Source organism: Aethalodelphis obliquidens, unplaced genomic scaffold (assembly GCF_003676395.1).
Source record: "Aethalodelphis obliquidens isolate GAN/ISIS:26980383/991018 unplaced genomic scaffold, ASM367639v1 scaffold112, whole genome shotgun sequence".
NCBI classification, from domain to species: domain Eukaryota; kingdom Metazoa; phylum Chordata; class Mammalia; order Artiodactyla; family Delphinidae; genus Aethalodelphis; species Aethalodelphis obliquidens.
Genome location: NW_020838056.1, coordinates 2,254,861 through 2,275,304, shown reverse-complemented (window position 1 = coordinate 2,275,304; position 20,444 = coordinate 2,254,861). Strand labels below are relative to the sequence as shown.

The following is a 20,444-nucleotide window of genomic DNA, read 5'->3' as shown; positions in this document are numbered from 1 at the left end:
ATTTCTCCAAAGAAGATATACAGACTGCCAACAAACACATGAAAGAATGCTCAACATCATTAATCATTAGAGAAATGTAAATCAAAACTACAATGAGATATCATCTCTCACCAGTCAGAATGGCCATCATCAAAAAATCTAGAAACAATAAATGCTGGAGAGGGTGTGGAGAAAAGGGAACCCTCTTGCACTGCTGGTGGGAATGTGAATTGGTTCAGCCACTATGGAGAACAGTATGGAGGTTCCTTAAAAAACTACAAATAGAACTACCATATGACCCAGCAATCCCACTACTGGGCATATACCCTGAGAAAACCATAATTCAAAAGGAGTCATGTACCAAAATGTTCATTGCAGCTCTATTTACAATAGCCCGGAGATGGAAACAACCTAAGTGCCCATCATCGGATGAATGGATAAAGAAGATGTGGCACATATATACAATGGAATATTACTCAGCCATAAAAAGAAACGAAGTTGAGCTATTTGTAATGAGGTGGATGGACCTAGAGTCTGTCACACAGAGTGAAGTAAGTCAGAAAGAGAAAGACAAATACCGTATGCTAACACATATATATGGAATTTAAGAAAAAAAAATGTCATGAAGAACCTAGGGGTAAGAGAGGAATAAAGACACAGACCTACTGGAGAACGGACTTGAGGATATGGGGAGGGGGAAGGGTGAGCTGTGACAAAGCGAGAGAGAGGCATGGACATATATACATTACCAAACGTAAGGTAGATAGCTAGTGGGAAGCAGCCGCATAGCACAGGGAGAGCAGCTTGGTGCTTTGTGACTGCCTGGAGGGGTGGGATAGGGAGGGTGGGAGGGAGGGAGACGCAAGAGGGAGGACATGTGGGAACATATGTATATGTATAACTGATTCACTTTGTTATAAAGCAGAAACTAACACACCATTGTAAAGCGATTATACCCCAATAAAGGTGTTAAAAAAAAAAAAAAGAAAAACCACATAAAAAAATGCATCAAAAAATATTCTTTTACTGTATTTTTAAGTTAAATGTAATTGCACTTGTAGGATGAATTTCTAGAAGAGCAACTGCTAAATCACCCTCCAAGGAGATTATACCAATTTACCCTCCCACGAACAGTCTCTAAAATGATGGGTTTTCCACATTCTCTGGACACAGTATATTATCAAATTTTTAGATCTTTTCCAATCTGGTAGGTGAAAAATGGAATCTTATTTAAATATGTATTTCCTTCATTATGAATGAGATTAAACACATTTTCATACAATGTAAACCATTAATTTTCTTTTTCTGTAAGCTGCCTATTTATGTCCTTTGTTCATTTTTTTTCCATTGTGTTTTGGTACTTTTCATATTAACTTGTATGCTCTCTTGGTATATTAAGGAAATTGGCCCTTTGTCATGTGTGTTGCAAATATATTTTCCCATTGTGGTGCTGGGGTACCATGAAAAGACGGGGCAAGACAAGCGTAGTACAACTCAGTGGACTGAGAATATAGCTGCATCTAGAAAGGCTGCAACTCTCCAGCCCTCCAGAAGTGACTGAGCTGTTACCTTCTCATTCACAACCGCTCAGCAATGGGATCTAATTGAAGTGCAAGAAAAAGACTCACTGAAGAGTTACCATGGAAACTAGCCCTCCCACAGCATTTAGCATTCAAAAGCTTCTGCAGGCATTCATGTACAACAAATTAGCAAAGAAAGATTTCCAGACTCACAACCCTAATTTTGAATGCAGTTTAAAGGTGTTTGGAGGCATAAAGAATACCTGTGGTTTCTCTAGGGAGATTACCAGGAAAATAATTGTCTTGGGTTCTAGCTTCTGTGCAAGATAATTTGTTGAGATATTCGAGGGTACTTTGTTTTTGCAGCAGTTTTCCCTCCTTCCCCCACCTTCTGCTGATGGTTGCCAGTCCACAGTACTTGCTGATCTCAGGAGTGGTTTGTCATAGCGGTCCTGAAGCTTAAAGACTCCCTCTTGTCTTGCCTTTAAAGAAAGCCCAAGCTCACTGAAGAGCTTAAGCTGCAAATCTAGGTGGGAAAGGGTGTGCAGGGGAAAAAAATCCATACTCTTTGTAGGGCAGAGAGGTCAGTGAAAGCAGGAAGAGAGGTTCTACAAAGAGTAAAGACCTGTGACCACTGTTGAAAGCATCCCGGTTGGTGACAGACCCTGGTCAATGATGGCTGCATATCTTAGAAGGGTGGGGCCCTAGGCACTAGGATTTCCAGCTATAACAAAAACCCCCAGTCCCAGTGGAGGAAAAGAACAGAGGCCTGGCCACTTTTAAAGGACACTGGGCACCTCAGCCCTAACCACTGTGGCCTGAGGATTGTTGGTGCCTCCCCGTATGACTCCTGGTCATTCGTCAGTGACCTAACGGTGGATCAAGGTAGTCAGAGGAGTCTTAATAATAACTGAGGATGACTTTTCCATCATTTTGGCTGTCTGGGAACTCAGAATTATAAATAATTTCAATAAGCTAATATGATATACTTATATGTCAAAGTTTTAGAGTAAGATTCACATACACTGTACTTTTTTGGACTAGTATTTTAGGAAGCCTCAGGCAGTTCAGCTCCTGTACAAAAATTCCACCACAAAAAAGTACATTTGTGGGACTTCCCTGGTGGTCTAGTGGCAAAGAATCTGCCTTCCCATGCAGGGGACGCCAGTTCGATCCCTGGTCTCGGAACTAAGATTCCACATGCCGCAGGGGAACTAAGCCCGCACACTGCAACGAAGAGCCCCCGCAGCGCAACAAAAGATTCCGCATGACGCAACGAAGACCAGACGCAGCCAAGAATAATAAATAAATAAATTTTTAAAGTACATTTGTGATGTAGGTTTAATTTTTTTTGTCCACTTAGTAAATACTTATAAATGCATTCATTTTGCTTTATTTTCTTTTATTCCCGCAATCAGTTATGGTTTTTTATGGGAGTGAATAGGCTTTCTAAAAATGTACTTTGATTATGACATTTTATCAGTAGGAAATAAGTACCAAGGATTTTAAGGTCTGACTTGTCACACATTAGAGCCAGTGAGGTTCAAAATCAGGGATGGCTTGGATGGTTCTCTACTGCCCTCCAGTGGGAAAGCTAGACAAGGTCAAAACATTTTTGGAATGGAAGAAACTGGCTTCTCTTCCTAATATTGGCGTGTAAGAACCTAGGGGTAAGACAGGAATAAAGACACAGACCTAGTAGAGAATGGACTTGAGGATATGGGGAGGGGGAAGGGTAAGCTGTAACAAAGCTAGAGAGAGGCATGGACATATATACACTACCAAACGTAAGGTAGATAGCTAGTGGGAAGCAGCCGCATAGCACAGGGAGAGCAGCTCAGTGCTTTGTGACTGCCTGGAGGGGTGGGATAGGGAGGGTGGGAGGGAGGGAGACGCAAGAGGGAAGACATATGGGAACATATGTATATGTATAACTGATTCACTTTGTTATAAAGCAGAAACTAACACACCATTGTAAAGCAATTATACTCCAATAAAGATGTAAAAAAAAAAGAAGTAAAAAGAACTAAAGGATACTTTTTTCCCAGTGTGTTCAGAAATAAGTTAACATTGAATAAGAAGTCACTCAGTAAAACCTTCTAAGACTGTATTTAAACCTGAGGATTTGCTGACAAGACATAAACTAGCATACAACTTTTGACATAAACATCTTAAGCATTCGGAGTCTCTATGTTTACTTATATAATATTGCTTCACTTATGCATGTTTATTTAATTATGATCTTCTAGTCTATTATATATCATAACACCCTATTTCTTTAAGGAAGCATTGTTTTAGAGAATCATTAAAGAATTATAAGGAAATAATGCAGCTTCTCAATTTCTTCATGAAGTTGGTTGATATCATGACAGGCTTGCTTTACAAAGTTTATTTAGCACTTCCACATTACTTGCATGAGGCTTAAAATTTTATTCTTTTTAAAATTCATCTTTAAAATATCCAAATTAATGCATTAAGCACTAGCAGACCGTAGCAGCTGCAAACCAAGGTGTTGCATGATTGTGTGCTTTTAAACAAATGTTCAAAACATATTAATTCCTCTTAAAGAATTAAAACAGAAAACATTCATGTCTCCCCCCCGATGATGGTAAGTCTGGGGTTTGGTTCAAAGACATACCTGGTCACCTTCACTTCCTTCAGTAAATGGCTTGGTCATGGAGCCAGAAAACATGTATTTAAACATGTGGACAAATCTGTTAAAAGGCCTTATCATTTCATGAATCTTTTTCCAGGCTGTTGAAAACAAGAAAGCAGGCAAGAACAAAAGATAAATTTCAAGCTGGTATGAAAACTTTACAAAGTGATAGAGCCTACATTATATAAAACAGGAGAAAATCTATCCTGGGAAATTACAACATTTTGGTAATGTTATTATAACATTTTGGCAATGTTTCCTGAGCAAGGTGATGATTAAAAATAATACCTAAAGTATATTGAATATTTCCTACCTACCAGGTACTGTGGTAAGGTTATTTCATAAGAACCATATGAAATAGGTACTGTTATGATTCCATTTTACAGATTTAAAAAACTGAAGATGTAAGAAGTTAATTGACAGGTAACTGACAGAGGGAAGGGTCCCTCCAGAGTAAGATTTAACAAGAACCACTCTGGTTTATTTGTAAGTAGAAGCCTTCTAGAACTCTTATTTACTTTTTAAATCGATTGTATTTTTATTTAATACGTATGTGGATTTTTTTTCAGGATGTTAAAGTTTTCATGTTGCCTAGGACTTTAAACAGAGGTCTCAAAAACTGAGAAAAATATAGTAGGTGTCAAGGCTTCTTACATTTTGAATAAAGGTACCAATCTTCCTATGGAGGAAATTCTAAGAGACTGATGAAGGAATTCTCCCAGGATAAGCCTCCTGACAGTTACACAAGAAAAGACAAAGAATTAAATGGAGATTGAAGAAGATGATGATGAGACTATCTTTGTAAAGTTGTGAAAGTGCTGTGACATTTCCCCTCCTCATGGAGAAGGGAGGGTGCATTAGTTATCTATTGCTGCATAACAAATTATCCCACAACAACAAACATTTATTATCTCACACAGTTTCTGCAGTGGCAGGAATTTGGGAGCAGTTTAGCTGAACAGTGCTGCCTCAGAGTTTCTCACCAAGTTGCAGTCAAGATGTCATCTGATTAATTAAGCTGAGGTCACATGCATAGACTCTTGCTATAAGAAGGCTAGAAAAACTGAGTAACTGTCTTTATCACTTTCTGTAAGCAGTGCTCACCACCAAGACACATAGTGGGGAATTCCCCAAACACAGAAAAAGAACTCAAATGATGGACAGCAGAAAATAAAGCCACAAAAATATCAAATGTAAAGTCATCCCTTTGGCTGCCCAACACCAATATAACCACTGCTTTCAATGCTTATACTTCAAAAAAAAGTTGTCACTTAAAATACTGCAACTATCCTTTACACAGTCAAAGATGCACTCACTCTGTCACCCTCCAAAAGAGTCAACCCAATGCTTCGTCAATTACCACATCCATCCTCCATTTCTAAGTCTACAACCTCTAGTTGCTATCTTTTCCTCTGCAACTTACTAAATAATGAATTTACCAACAATAGGACACCCCACATATAATAGTGAAGTAAAGGGTAAAGAAAGAAAAGTTAAAACACTTAAAAGTATACATGATACATCAAGAAAGGAAAGGAAACATGACTGTTCTCATTTCTTCCCCTGATCATGAGAATTTCACTTCCCTTTATGACTTCCTTTTTCCACCAGCTATTCTGTTGTCCCTTTACCTTCAACCAATACCTTCATTTCTAAGGGATCTGAGTGTTTGATGTACCTATCTGTTTAAAGCTATATCAGCAAACCTATTTCTGCTTCATGACCAGGGTTAATTACTTCCACCAAAACCATAACCTTGCTCTTCTTCTCCTTCCTATTCAGTGACACAAAACATGCAAAATGGTGAGGTGGCAGTCCCAGCTCCAAATCAGTAGAACCGTCGTTCAGCCTTGTTGGAGGAATTCCTTTCTTTGGTAACAAACCTCTAAACCAGCAAAGTCCAGAATCTCAGAGAATGGCAGTTTAAAAAATTGTAATTGGGGGACATTAGGTATAATATCCCTTTGTTCCTAAATCCACTAATTTTACCTTTGGAAATGTAGTGGTTTTAAAACATATCCACAAATTCTTTGACATTTCTCCCATTTTAAAAAAAGGAGTCTCCTTAGATATAAGCAGCCTTAGTGATTAAGTTCTATGAATTGAAGGTGGTTGAAGTGACACTGCAGGACTTCTACTGTTAGTTTAGAAAAGGCATTACAGTTCCCACCTGGATTTCTCTCTCCTGGCATGCTTGCCCTTGGAACCCAGCTACTATGTTGTGAGGAGCCAAACAGCACTGTGGAAAGGCCATGAGTAGGTGTTCTGCCCACAGATTCAGCATCAGTCACCAGACATGTAAAGGAGTGGGCCTTTAGATGATTCCAGCTGCCAACTTTTTAGCTGCCCCAACTGGCATCAAGTGGAAAGTAGAACAGAGATAAGCTGTCCCCACTGAGCCCTGCATAAATTACAGATTTGTAGGCAAAGTAAATGTTGAAGTTGCTTTAAACGACTAAGTTTTGGGGTGGTTATACAGCAGTAGATAACAGGAGCAGGAAGAAAGAGTGCCAAATATTGCACACTAGTTCAAAGCATATACTGCATCCTATAAAACAGCATCAAAAAGGGTTATTTTCCAGAAAGCACCATAACTAAGACTTCAATAAGACCAGGTGCTTCTTGGTGATAGACTATACAATTAGACCAATGAATTCTATGGGCAACAGCCCATTGCATTGCTTCTTTCATTACAGAGTGAATTTCTTGATCAGAAGCAATATGGTGTCAGACACAATGACAGTGCATAAAGCATTCAGGAAGTTCCCAGATGGTGGTGCTGACAGAGCACAGCAATCAAGGAAAGCAAATTTAAACTTAGTGTATTTCAGAGAGGACAAATAACTACCACTTCCTCGATGACTGGGAGGGCCAATGGAATCCGCTTGCCTCCAAGTGGTTGGCTGGTCCTCCTGGAGCATGAGGCATATCACCAACTCAGGTGATATGCTAGCAACCTGAACGCTCAGCAGTGGCTTGGTGATCCCATGCACAGCTCCAAACTTGTTATCATCACCATTTCATTCATGAGTCCACTGAGCAATCACTGAGCCTGGAAAAGGAGGCTGAGTTTAATCCACAAAGCTGTTCATTTCATCCATATGATTCTTAAGATTCATTCTGCAAAGTCCATCACCATATCCCTTCCCAAGGCTTCCTTGTCACCAGTTCTCCAAACGTGCTCTTTCCATGTCCTCGACCAACTGGCCAAATAATTAGCCTGGGACCATCAAGACTTATAATTAGTGTCAGGAAAATTTCCTCAGGTCAGACCTTCATCCAGAAAGGTCTAACTGTCCCAGTATAAGAGATGATTTAAACCAGATACTAGAGTGAGCCCCAATTCCTTCAGGATTTGGAATTTAGTCGTCTCTGTCAACATTTTTTTTTTTTTTTTTGCCGTGGGTCATGCGGGATCTTATTTCCCGCCCCCGACAGGGAATCAAAACCATGCCCCCTGCAGTGGAAGCTCAAAGTCTTAACCACTGGATCACGAGGTAAGTCCGGCTGTAAACAATTTTAACTAGTATTTTTTGCCTTCTTATAACATCAGTTTTTTTTTGGCCGCTGAGTCCTAATCAGGACCGCCAGGGAATTCCCTACCTCTTATTTAAACGAACACTGTGCGCCTCCATAAGATGGGGCCACCTCCTTTGCAAACCTTTCTATTTCTCCTCCTTCCAGGCCAGTTTATAATCCTCCGCCTTTTTTAGGTACTTCATGGCAAATATGCCGGTTCCCTTGGCTGCCCACGAATGTTTGAGGGAGTGGAGGTGGAGTCCATGGCGCCCATCTCCAACATTAATTCTTTCAGCGCTTTTCTTATGCCTACTTGGGCCTCTGAGGAGAACAGCGCAAGCCAGGGTCCAGGCCCACACAGAGCTGGATACAGATTGCTCCCTTGGGTCACAAAGTGGCTCTCTCTCCGCCAGCACTATACGCACGCAACGATTTTTAAGTGCTTTTGTCGCACCACAGGGTCACCGGCCGCAGCGACAAAGAGTCCCTGAGAAAAGCTCCACAATGCCTCGGCCAAAGAGGAAGAGGCGGGACATCCGCCCGGTCCAAGCCACTTCCGGAAATGACGTAGGACTGTCAACATGCAAGATGGCGGCCCATCACCGGCAGAACACGGCAGGGCGGAGGAAAGTACAGGTAGGGACCCCGGCTCCTCGACCTCCCGGACGTGGCAGGCATCCCCGGGCCCACCTCCAGCGAGCAGATACCTCGGGCCGCGGTCGGCCGGGGTAGCGGCTTGGGGCGAGCGGGACGGGGCGCGGCCGGCGGCTAGGGGTGGGGCTGCGGCTCTAACGGCTTGAGGAAGGGGCGGGGGGCGGCTGACTGGACCCGCCGGGGCCCCGTCCCGGGACCCTTGGGCGCGCGGTTGGGAGCCTGGGGTTGCCGGTCGTCCACTGTTTCGTAGGCTTGGGCTTGCGTGGTCGGGCTGGGCTCGTTCCCCGCCCATCTGCCTCCCTTCCCTTGCCTGTCTCCCAAGCGCTGTGCCCAGCGGCGTCGGAGCGGAGGCCTGCGGGAGCTTCCCCGCGGGGCGGGCAGCGGAGTGAGTGGGCCCGTGCGGGGGCGTGGCGGGGCTGCGGCTGGGCTGCGGAGCCCTGCAGGGTTTTTGAGCAGGGGTCTGCATGTGGGAGCCCCCTGCCTCCTTTTATGCGTGAGCTTCCCCCCACCCCCAAGGTGGAAATGACGTGGGAGTATGCTTGTGTTAGTGGGGGAATTATAATTTTCATTGTTTTGGAATTTAATTTCGTCTTCACCATTTCTTCTTCAGAGTGCATCCTTGAATCTTTCTTTCTGTTTCTCTAATGTATTATTCAAGGGTAAAGAGTTACCTAACCCGCCCGTGTGTGCTTTATGCCTTCGTGAATCCAGTTTTGTTTTGGGTACGTTTAAGCGTTATTGCTTTCTATTATTTTCAACGATCTGAGGAGTAAAAGCCCTATTACAGGTGTTTACCTGCAGGTATGTTGTATGTAGTGGTGACAGTACGGTGCACTTATTAAACATTTACTGAGCACTTAGTTTAGGCCCCAAAATGTGCAAAGAATTGAGAGAGTACAGGAATAAGTAACACCCAAGCTTTCTTTATAAAACACAGCATTATATATAGTTCTACAGGTTGAAATCAGCCAGTGTTTAATAGGTAGTGCGGACAAGGGGTTCCTTCATTGAGGAAATGGCTGTAGGTCATAAAGTCTTCTGGCCAGTTCACTTCTTTGTTTTATTGATCTCATTGATCAGTACGGTGTCCTAGGCACTCACTTAGATGTTTGTTGAATTGAGTGACATTAATAAGAATCTAAAATAGCATACCTTGTTGGTGATTTTTAAGTGCATCAGTGATGGGATTTAAGTAACCCCAGCATCCAAGTCAGGTGAGAATGTCTGTTCCTGACTAAAATGTAACTCAAAATTGTAACTTGATTATATTCTAGACACTAGAGTGGTAGGTACCTTCCTTAGGGTAGTAAGGAGAGTTAATCAAGTGTCTTAGTTTCTTGCATTTAGACTTAAAAGTCAATATAAAAGTACTGGATGGGGGAAATGTAAATTAGCTGCAGCATGTGTGGAAAAACTGAGTGTTTTAATAAGCTGAATATGAGCCATTGTATGCAGGATGAGGAAGATGATCATTTCACTCTTCACTGATCAGAGTACAAAACTAGAGTTTGGGGATCAGCACTTAGCACCTTGTTCTTAATAGGTATAGCAATCAGATTGGTGAAGTGACTTGAAGCTATTTCCTAGGAAGAGCATTCAGAAGAACCATCTAAGATCAGTCTGCTGAAGAGAAGATTCAATGAGTCTTGTTAGCTGCTTTCAGAATTTGTCTTTAAGGTGTAGAACCAGTATGAGAAGCCACAGAGATTGATTTTATCTCAACACAAGGGAGAACTTTTGTATATGGAAGTGTTTTTTAAACTAGTGCATGTTCATTGCAAAAAGAAAAAACCCCACAAACAAAAGTGTAAATGATAATTGTCTTCCACTCTTCAAAGAAAACTGCTTTGAAGACTGTGAGATATAATCCTAGCTAAGGGTTTTTCACTGAGAGCCCTATTGACATCTTGGGCTGGATAATTCTTAATTGTGGGAGGACTGTTGTTTTCCATCATCCTGCCTTCCCACTAGACACTGGCACCTTCCCAGTTGTGACAACTTAAATTGACTCTAGACATTTTCAGATGTCCCCTGGAGGGCAGAGTTGTTGCTGGTTGAAAACTAATGTTCTGTACTTCTTCGTGTGTGTACCTGACTTAGGTGATTTTTTTACTCTAAGTGGAGTCATGGTATTCACTGTTTCGTGTCTTCCTGTTTGTCAGATTTGTAAATACACATTTCCTTTGACCCAGCAATTCCTTGTCTAAAAAATTGTTTTACAAAAGTACATATGCAGGGCTTCCCTGGTGGCGCAGTGGTTGAGAGTCTGCCTGCCGGTGCAGGGGAGACGGGTTCGTGCCTAGGTCCGGGAAGATCCCACATGCCGCGCAGCGGCTGGGCCTGAGAGCCATGGCCGCGCTGAGCCTGCGCGTCCGGAGCCTGTGCTCTGCAACGGGAGAGGCCACAACAGTAAGAGGCCCACAGACCACAAAAAAAAAAAAAAAAAAAAAAAAAAAGTATGTATGCATATATCTTTCTCTCATTATGCAAGGGTGTTTATTATAGGAATGCTGTCATTGTGAAAAGCAAAAATCTAAATGTTTATCAGTAGTAAATTGGCAGATAAGTTAGGTACATTCATATAGTAGATTAGTTTGTAATTAAAAGATAAGCTAGATGTATATTATTAAAAAGGAAAGGTGTCCAGAAGTCAAAATAGGAAATCAACATAGCATGGTCCCATTTCCACAAAGAAAATAAGGCATTTTCAAAGTCTGGAAGGATATCAACAGTGATTATCTCTGGAGTATTCCATTATGTGATTATTGGTAAGGTGGGAAACAGAATATCTTTTACTTTAAAATAATGAACCTTTATATTTTTTAACTTTTTACAACATTCTTTGCTCTTATAAATTAAAAAAAAATCTTTCCATTTTGGAAAAAATATATATGGCTACAGTAATTTATTTTGCCTCTTGGCTGTCTGTTTCTTGTACTAAGAGGCAGTAGCCCTGAGCTCCGTTATCAAATAGTAGGCCAGAAAGAACCGTTGAGACTTATAATATTGATAAATAACCAGTGGAGAAGGGTCCAAGCATACTACTTATTAATTATAGACACAATGAAGAATGAGCACATGTCCTACCATCTTAAACTTCTAAGGAGACTGGAGGTGAGTATGTGGAGGAGGGGTGGATTTGTGATTGTCCGAAACATGATCAGACAAATGTGTGAATTTAAATATATGATGCAGCTCTCTCCTGGTAATCAGGATATCACAGCAAGGCTTTTCAGTCCCTGGCAATCCCTTTAATGTTATGATTTTCCAACAACCTGGGTTTGTTGGTTGGCTGTCTGTCTCCATCTTTCCTTCAGCTGTGGCCTCTTTTCCTTACTTGCTTCAGAACTCTTGGAATGAGGTTGGACAAAAGTTACTAGTGTTCGTGGTTTAGGAGCAATAACCATGCCCTAGTACTCAGTGTTGGTCCAAGAATGTAAATACTTGGTCTTTCATAACAAGATGATTCTTTTGGTTGGAAATGACCCCAAATCCAACATAACCGGGTTCACACAATAAACATATGTATTGGCTCATATAAATGATAACTCAAGAGGTGGTGCTAGCTTCACGCAAATCTTGAACCAGCAGATTCACTGTGACTCTCTACCCTGAGGAGTGATGTAAAGTCACCTTTACCATTGGGCTGCCTCCAAGTTGTCCTCTCCTATTCCCAAACTCCTAGATCTAGGTCTTCCCTCTTGGTGGCATGGTGGCTGCACCTGTTCTAGACCTCAAATCCTTTCCCCATACTATCCATGGTAACAGTCTCTTAAATAGTCCCTACACAATTTCTTCTGGCATTTGCTTGCTTTGAGGAAGATATTGGGGAGCGGTGGGGAATATAGAGGCAACCAACAAATGTCTGGTCTACCAGTACTAATCCCCTTTCCCTGCCAAATATTTAGTTATTCTAGACCTAGTCAGAGCTCAGCGTGGTCTTTACTCCTCATTCTGAGCCCCAATTCTGGGTTGTTTAATCTTCAAGACTTTCTTAAGGTAGCAGTAGGATGATGCCAAATCCTGGTTTCTCAAGGAAAGACCCTTATAAATTAGCCATATGTCCAAGGTAAGTTACTTTTTATATAGGATGGGTAATAAAAAATTCAGTGCCAATATGATATCCAGTGGAACAGGGATCAGTAAACTTTTTCTCTAAAGGGCCAGGTGTTAATATTTTAGGCTTTGCAGGCCATTCTCCTGTTTGGTAACCACTCAGCTCTGCCATTATAACATGGAACCAGCAATAGGACAATATCCAAATGAATAGGTGTGGCTGTGTTCCATTAAAACTTTGTTTACAAAACAGACTTTGTTCTGGATTTGGCCCTTGGGTGGGTTTTTACTAACCTCTGTAGAAGTTTTTTACTAACCCCTGACTAAGAGAAGTCAGGCTAGAAATTGTCCTATTTTTATTTGCAAGACTACTTTTTAGAATACTTTTTAAAATCAGCACTCTCGAAACATAGGGACAAGCAGAAAGTCATGGTCCACGAGGTTGAACAGGAAAAACACATGTAAGAATTATTCATATTTGGCCAATTTTTCTTGGCCAAATTTAGCCTGATGTAGCCTGAGAGCTAGAAGTAGCCTTACACAAAAGAGCTGTGTGGTTCTCTTTATAAGGTGTTACAGAACAGGCAAAAGTAATCTATGGTGAAAAGGGTCAGTTCTAGATTGTCTGGGGGTGGGGTGTAGAGGTTGGGAAGAGGATGAGGGAACTTTCTAGGGTGGTGATGTATATATCTTGGTAGAATTTTGTATTACACAGGTGTATTAATTTGTCAGACGTATCTATGTATGCTTAAGATGTGTACATTTCACTAAATGTAAATCTTACCTTTGAAAAAGGAGCCATAAATAAATAATGAACTCTGGTCAATGATATACATGCTGAAGTACTTAGGAGGAAATACTATTAATGATGCACAACTTAATTTGAAAGCCATTGAAAAATGATATGGATCAAATGGATGGGTATGTTCAAATGGATAGAAAATGTTCATTGTAGAATATATCCATATGGATATATGGATGTTTGCTGTGTAATTCTTCCAACGTTTATATGTTCTCTAAATTTTTCATAATACGATGTTGGGGGAAAAATAACCTTTAAATGTCAAAAAATGATTAATGATAAGCAGCAGAGGAGGGAAAGTGAAATTTTTTTGTGGTGGTCAGAGAAAGCCTTGCTCAGAAGCTGACTTTTGAGTAAGAATCTAACAGAAATGAGATTGTTACTTGGGGGAAGAACATTCCAGTGAGAATATCAAATGCAAAGGTCCTGAGGTGGGAATGTACCTGGCCTATTTGTGGAATAATAAAGTTGCCATTATGGTTGCCATGGAGTGAGTGAGGGGAAGGGAGTAGGAGCTGAAATCAGAGAGGTAACTGCAGACCAAATCATGTAGAGCACTTCAGGCCATAGTAGGGCTTTGGCTTTTACTCCTGAGTGAGGTAGGAAGCATTTGGTGGATTTTGCGCAGAAGAAATGTGTTTTCTCAGGATCACCTGACTGCAGGTGAGCAAGGGCAGAGCAGAGAGACCAGTAGCTATTTAAAAAACCAGGTGCTATATGATAGTGGCTCCACCCAAGGTGGTGAAAATGGGTTGAATTCTGGATGACAAAACTGGCTGACAGGATGTGAGATGAGAGAAGTTGAAGTAAGCCTGGCCCTAAGGTTTTGGGCCTGAGCAACTGGAAGAATGGAGTTGCCATTAACGTCATCAATGAGGAAGACAGGAAAAGCTCATTTGGAGAGGACTGTCAGGAGCTCGGTTCGGGACATGCCGTGATTAAGATGTCTGTTAGACATCCAAGTGGAAATGAGTTAATGCACACCTCGGGGAAGCCTGGGGGAATAGCCCAGAGTGTCCTCTTTGTGAGCCTGAAATGCTTTTAAGTCTCCTTTCTTTTCTTAAAAATATTGTGATTCTGTAATATATCCATATTTGTTTTCATACAAAAAATTGTTACTGTGGTAGGCAGAATGCCCGCCACCCACCACTGCCAAATGTCCATGCCCTAATCCCTGGAATTTATGCATATGTTATAGTTACATGATAAAAAGGATTTTGCAGCTGTAATTAATGTTACAGACCTTGAAATAGGAGGATTATCCCAGTGGGCCCAATCTAATCATGTGAGCCCTTAAAAAGTAGAGAACTTTCTCCGCTGGAGGACCAAGTCAGAAAAATGTGAGACATGAGGGCGGCCCTTCTGTTGCAGGAGAAGGCACATAGAAAGCATGAAGATTGCAGGCAGCCTCCAGGAGCAAGGATGAATCCCTGGCTGAAAGCCAGCAAGGAAACAGGGCCCTCGGGCCTACAACTTCAGGGAGCTGAATTCAGCCACCAACCTGAATGAGCTTGGGAGCAGGCTTTCCTAGCGTAACCTAACTGGATATTGCTGCTGGGGGAAATACCCTGTCATTTTTCTCCCTGTCAGAGTCCCTTTAACTGTCTTTTCCAAATGCATACTTCGTACTGAAGGTCTGGCTTCTGGCTTCCCATCCCTTGCAGAGTCCTTATAGTACCTTCTCTTCCTTCCCCCCCCTCCTTTTTTTTTAAGCAAATCAAGGCAGAAATGAGTCCTCATCTTCTCTGCCTTTGCCTGTACTCTTGACTTTGCCTAAATGAAGTTTTTCTAGGACTTTGTTCACTCATTTATTGCTTCTGTGTCCAGCACCTTCTACTCTTCTTTTTCTTTTACTTCCATCTCTTCTGCCTGCAAAGCTTGCCTATATCTTGAGAAAAAAACTTCACTTACTGTCTTTCCCCCACTAGAATGAAAGCTCCAGGAGGGCTTCTGTGCTCACTACTGTATCCTCAGCATTTAGAATAGAGCCTGGCAACTGGTGGATGCTTAATCAGTATTTGTTGAAAGACCTGAATCCTATTTTTCTTCTGTCTACAGCCAATTTTTTTTCTTTAACAAGTTTTTAATGTGATATGTCTTGGAATATATCATTGTATGTAATTTATTCTTTAATGACTACGTAGAATGGATGGACCATAATTGACCTAGCCATTTTCTTATTGAAGTTATTGTTCCTATTTTGTCCATCATGCTAAAATTTACCAAAAAAATTAATAGCAGAGTTATGAAATAGTAAAGGAAGTCTTACAAAAGTAAGCAAAAAGACAGAGATAGATAGTATAGAATGCATAAAAGATGAAGGATCAGTTTGAAAGTTCCAACATCTGACTGATGAGAGTTTAAGAAGGAGCAAAGAAAACAGAGATGGTTATTAATGAATTGATGTAAGATTTCCCAGAGCTGAAAGTTTCTAGATTGAAAGGGCTTTCAAAGTACACAGCAAAATTAATGATAAAATGACCAAAAATTATCATGATAAAGAACCCCCCCAAAAAAATACCCCACCAAGTAAAAAGAGAAGATCCTAAAATCTTGGGCTGTATAGGTGGTGGTGCGGGAGAGAATGAAAATGGGATCACCTTAAAGTTGAGTGAAACAGAATTGGCATTGAATTCAGTGGCAGCACTGGATGCTAGAGGAAATTAGAGTAGTGCTTTCAAAAGCTGAGTTTTTTTCTACATGGACTTCTTTATCCTGCCAAATCAAGTGTCAAGGTAATGACCTTTTCAGACATGCAAGGGCTAAGTCACCTCCCATGTACCTTCTTCTATGTTAGTTTCTTAAGGTCCTGGGGATGTACTTCTGCCGTCCTGGGAAGTGAGCAAGGAAAAGAGACATTGGAATTCAGGAAACAATGGCTCTAACCCAAAAAAGCAGTAAAGGGAAGCACCGAAGGTGACAACTGTGCCAGCAGACCGAGAGGGCAGCCAGCCCAGATTAGAGTGAGAATGTGGGAGATTCTGAGGGGGAAGCCTTGTGGGAAAGTGGGGGTTGGAGGTGGGTTCTTGCTGGACTATCTAATATGCTGCAGTAATTCAAGAAAATCGAAGTTAAAGTAGCGGGAGCCATTGAAGGAAAGAAGGAACTCTAGGGAAAATGAAGAGCTCTCTGAGGAAGGAAATGTATTCATAATATAGTACTTGGCTAGTCAGTAGATAGCAATTACAGTCCAACAGTGTAGCACAGATTATTTAATCAACCAAAAACAGTGATAGATCTATCGATATCAGAAGAGTAGAGGGAAGAATTACTGAGGCAAGTTTCAGAGCTACATCCTAACCTACCATAGCTTGAGTAAATAGGCGATGTCTAAAATGGATAAGGATAAGCACAATATTTCGAGAAATGCAGTAGCTATCTAATAGAAACAACCAAGAGTTGAAATTAATTACCTCTAAGGATTAAGACTGGGTATGGGGAGTCTTAACCAGACAGTAGGGAGATGGTTTTTCATTATTGTCTTTCAGTACTATTTGATTTTCTGAATACAGGCAAGAATTAGTTGGATAAGAATTAAATTATAAATTCAAAAAACTAAGTAATATATGCCTATTATAAAACATTCATACTGTATTAAAAAGGCATGAGTGAGTGACAGTCACCATAATTCCATCACTCAGGAATAACTACTGGTAGTTTTATACATGTATATCCTTCTAAACTTGTGTGTTTATTTTTAAATATATGTATATTTAATATTATGCAACATTTTTACAGTAATGATTATTATACACTACTGTGTTAGACCATGCATACTTCACTTAAATATACCCTGGGTTTCTTCCCATATTAATCAGTCTAGAGTTACACCAACATTTTTAATGATTAAATAGTATTCTCTTTTATAGATGTGTGTGCCAAAATTTACCCAACTAGGTTGGATACTTCTAGTTTTTTGCTGTTTTTTTTTGGGGGGGGTGGTGTTGGTTGGTTTTTTTTTTTTTTTTTTTTGCGGTACGCGGGCCTCTCACTGTTGTGGCCTCTCCTGTTGCGGAGCACAGGCTCCAGACATGCAGGCTCAGCAGCCATGGCTCACGGGCCCAACCGCTCTGCGGCATGTGGGATCTTCCCGGACCGGGGCACGAACCCGTGTCCCCTGCATCGGCAGGCGGACTCTGAACCACTGTGCCACCAGGGAAGCCCTATTGGCTGTTTTTAATCTCACATCTGTAATAGATGCCCTTAAAGAGGTTGGTCCAAACTTTTTTTGCTGAGAATTCCTTGCCACCTAGAATGAGGACTGACAATCATGTTGTTATTCTCTGACCCTTTCCCACTGGGCCAATCAGATCATCTCCCAGAAATTTGAAAATCAAGATTCATATATGCTACCGCATCTTCGTTAAATAGGAAATGTACTGAGAAAAGCTGATAAGGAGCCTTGAAGCCCCAGAGGAAGAGGCATTAAGAGAGACTGAAACTAACATTGAAGCCAGCTTGTTTCCTGATGGTTTTTCAGTATCTGATTCATGCAAAAAATGTTTATGAGATGTCTTTTGTATGCCAGATACTATATTAAGGATACTGTGGTAGGAGGAACAAGGCAGACAAGTTCCTTGCCCTCTTGCAGCTTTTATTCTAATGGAGAAGATATAGCAAAAAAGATAAATATGCAGCGTGGTAAGAACTGTAGAAGAAATGGAGTAGGGGAGGTGATAGGGGAAGGAGATCAGGGAAGGCCTTTTAGAGGAGATTACTTTTCTGCTAAGACCTGGAGTGTGAGGGTGAGGGTGAGTCAGCCAAGATGAAAGCTGGGAGAATAGTATTCTTGTGGGGATTGGAGAGGTGAGGAATCTTCTTGGCACAGGGAAAAGTAAATCTGAAGGCCCTAGGATGGGAAAGAACTTGATGTGTTTGAGGAACAGGAAGGAGTTTAGTGTGACTGTCGTCAAAGAGCATAGGGGAAGTTAGTTTGAGGTGAGTGTGAGTTTGCAGGGTAGAACCAAAGCATATGAGGAACTTGGACTTGACTTTAAATGCAGTGAAAAGCTTAGGTAGAGAAGTGCCATGATTTTATTTTTAAAATGTCTCTTATGAGTCATGATTGAATTTCCTGCCCTTGAGCTCTGTTAGATATCCTTGTTAAATTCTCATCTTAAATTCTCCATTTTTAAAAATATTTAAGCTTGTTTGAGTAGATTTCAGTTACAGTTACTTGCACCGAAAGGCCGGGTTAAAACAACATCCTTGTCTTTGTGTATACAACCCTGGCCCTTTTCACATCTTTTATTATTTATGTGTTTGTTGGCCATTTTCTTTTCTTTAAAAAAAATTTCCTCTTCGTGATCTCTGTTTCTCCTTCTGTTGGAGAGGTTGACTTTTTCTGTTGTTATCTAAGGAATCTTTGTATGTTGTCAAGAGTAAACTCTTGTCTTTTGTATTCATTTTTTCCCCAGTTAGGTGTTTGCCTTGTAACCTTGCTCATGTTATTTTTTTGACATTCAGAAGTTTGCTTTGTTTTAAATAACAGCTTTAATGAGATAAAATTCACATAAATTTACCTTTTTAAAGTATACAACTCAGTGATTCTTAATATATTTGCAAAGTGCATTGACCACCTAATTCCAGAACATCACCCCCAAAAAGAAATCCTGTACACCATAGTAGTCATTCCCCATTCTCCTCTTCCCCAAGCCCCTGGAAACCATTAATCTACTGTCTGGATTTTTCAGTTGATGGACATTTGAGTTGTTTCCATTTTTTGGCTATCGTGAATAATGCTGCTGTGAACATTTGTGTATGTATAGAAAGTTTTGGCTTGTGTTTGGTCAGATCAGCGTTGCCCTTTTCTTTTTCAAAGATTGTGGTCTTTCTTGTCACGTTAGCAGAGCCTTCTCTATGTAGAGACTATGTAAATACTTGCAAGTATTTTCATGATTAGGTTATTAAATTTCAATCTTTAGTCCATATGAAAATTCATTTTGGTTTAAGATTTGGAGAGAGGATATTATTTTTTGCAGTAGAACCACTAGATGTTCCTAGATAATTTATTAAATAATTTATCATGCCCTCATTGTTTCAAAATCTGTTCATATCAAAATAAAAAATGTATAATGGGAAAATATGTTTCTGAATTTTGTTTTATTTCATTGATCCTTTTATATATTCATATTGTGGTCCTCCTTTGTAATTCTGGTAGCTTTATAATACCTTTTAAGATATTTAAAGAATATCCTTTCATTTAAAAAAGTGACTGGGTAGTCCCCTCAAAGCATTGTACTATTGGTATATATTTTGTCAACTTCTAGAAAGAAATCCAGTGAGACTCTGACCACAGTTGGGTTAAAATCACAAAGTTAGGAAAAAATTGTTTATTTTGGATCTTCCTGTACTACCTTCCTTTACTACTTCCTGTAGTACTTCCTGTACTAATATGGTATGTCTCCTTTATTCAAGTTTTCTTTTATGTACCTTGTCCTGTTGATTATGTATCTTCTTTGCAAAATGAATTTCTAGATATTTATTTTTGTTGCTATTGTAAATAGGGTCCCCTTTCCCCCATTATATCTTAACTGGTTATTTCATTAGAATAGAAAAGTTTTGCTTTTGGCTGCCAGCCAGCTTGTTGAGTTTTTCTTAATTGTAATTGCTTTTGGTTGATTCTCTTGAGTTTTCTCATGGAGCAGACAGAGGTTATCAACCATAATAGAGTAGGGAAAAGTTCTCTGAAAGAAAAGTTTAGTGTGTTATTGGAGAGCAAAACCTCATTTTGCTTAGCAGGTCAGAGAAGGTCTTTGAGGAAGCATCATTTCAACAGAAATCTAAAGACTGCAGTAGGAGTTAGCCAGACAGAGTGGGAGGAAGAGCTTAGCCAGACAGAGTGGGACGAAGAGCTTCTAGACAGAGGGGACCAGCACATGTGCCCGTCTGGAGGCACAGTGTGTGCAAGGAGTGGGAGCAGTGAGCAAGGATGAGGGGCAGGAGAGGCACTTGAGGAGTCCAGATCCAATCCTGAGTCTAGTGGAGTAAGCAGCCAGAGGGGTTTTTGAACAGGGAGCGATATTCCTATTTACATTTTTTAAAGATATTTCTATTCATGTGTTAAAGATTCATCCAGCTGCTTTGTGGAAAATGGATTAAAGACAAACAAGGGTAGGGGAGAAAGTCCAGTTAGGAGATATTTGCAGTGGTTTAGCCTCAAACTTGCTTATCTTGGTCTAGGCTATTATTAATGTCACTCTTCTCTCCTCAGCCCTTCAGTCTCTATAGAGTAAAATTAAGTTTTTATTGGATTCGG

At 40.6% G+C, this 20,444-nt stretch overlaps 2 protein-coding genes across 6 annotated transcripts in view; one reads left to right on the top strand and one right to left on the bottom strand.

The window, feature by feature from the left end:
* The window catches only part of SCN11A (sodium voltage-gated channel alpha subunit 11), a 131,988-nt gene extending 123,843 nt beyond the window's left edge, over nt 1-8,145 (bottom strand). The window contains exons 1-4 of one of the 3 annotated variants that reach the window (XM_027097108.1): nt 7,759-8,135; nt 7,004-7,207; nt 6,326-6,556; nt 4,138-4,253 (exon numbers count right to left, since the gene is read on the bottom strand). The gene's annotated coding sequence lies outside the window, so the exon portion shown is untranslated. Of the gene's footprint in view, nt 1-4,137; nt 4,254-6,325; nt 6,557-7,003; nt 7,208-7,758 lie in introns of all 3 variants that reach the window. The other 2 variants (XR_003430899.1, XM_027097110.1) reach the window with 2 other exon arrangements.
* A 44-nt stretch (nt 8,146-8,189) lies between these two features.
* Nucleotides 8,190-20,444, top strand: part of WDR48 (WD repeat domain 48) — a 43,822-nt gene continuing 31,567 nt past the window's right edge. The window contains exon 1 of one of the 3 annotated variants that reach the window (XM_027097112.1): nt 8,190-8,310. In XM_027097112.1, the coding sequence (XP_026952913.1) occupies nt 8,263-8,310 (48 nt within the window). In that variant the 5' untranslated portion in view covers nt 8,190-8,262. Of the gene's footprint in view, nt 8,311-8,602; nt 9,051-20,444 lie in introns of those variants that run through there. The other 2 variants (XM_027097115.1, XM_027097114.1) reach the window with 2 other exon arrangements.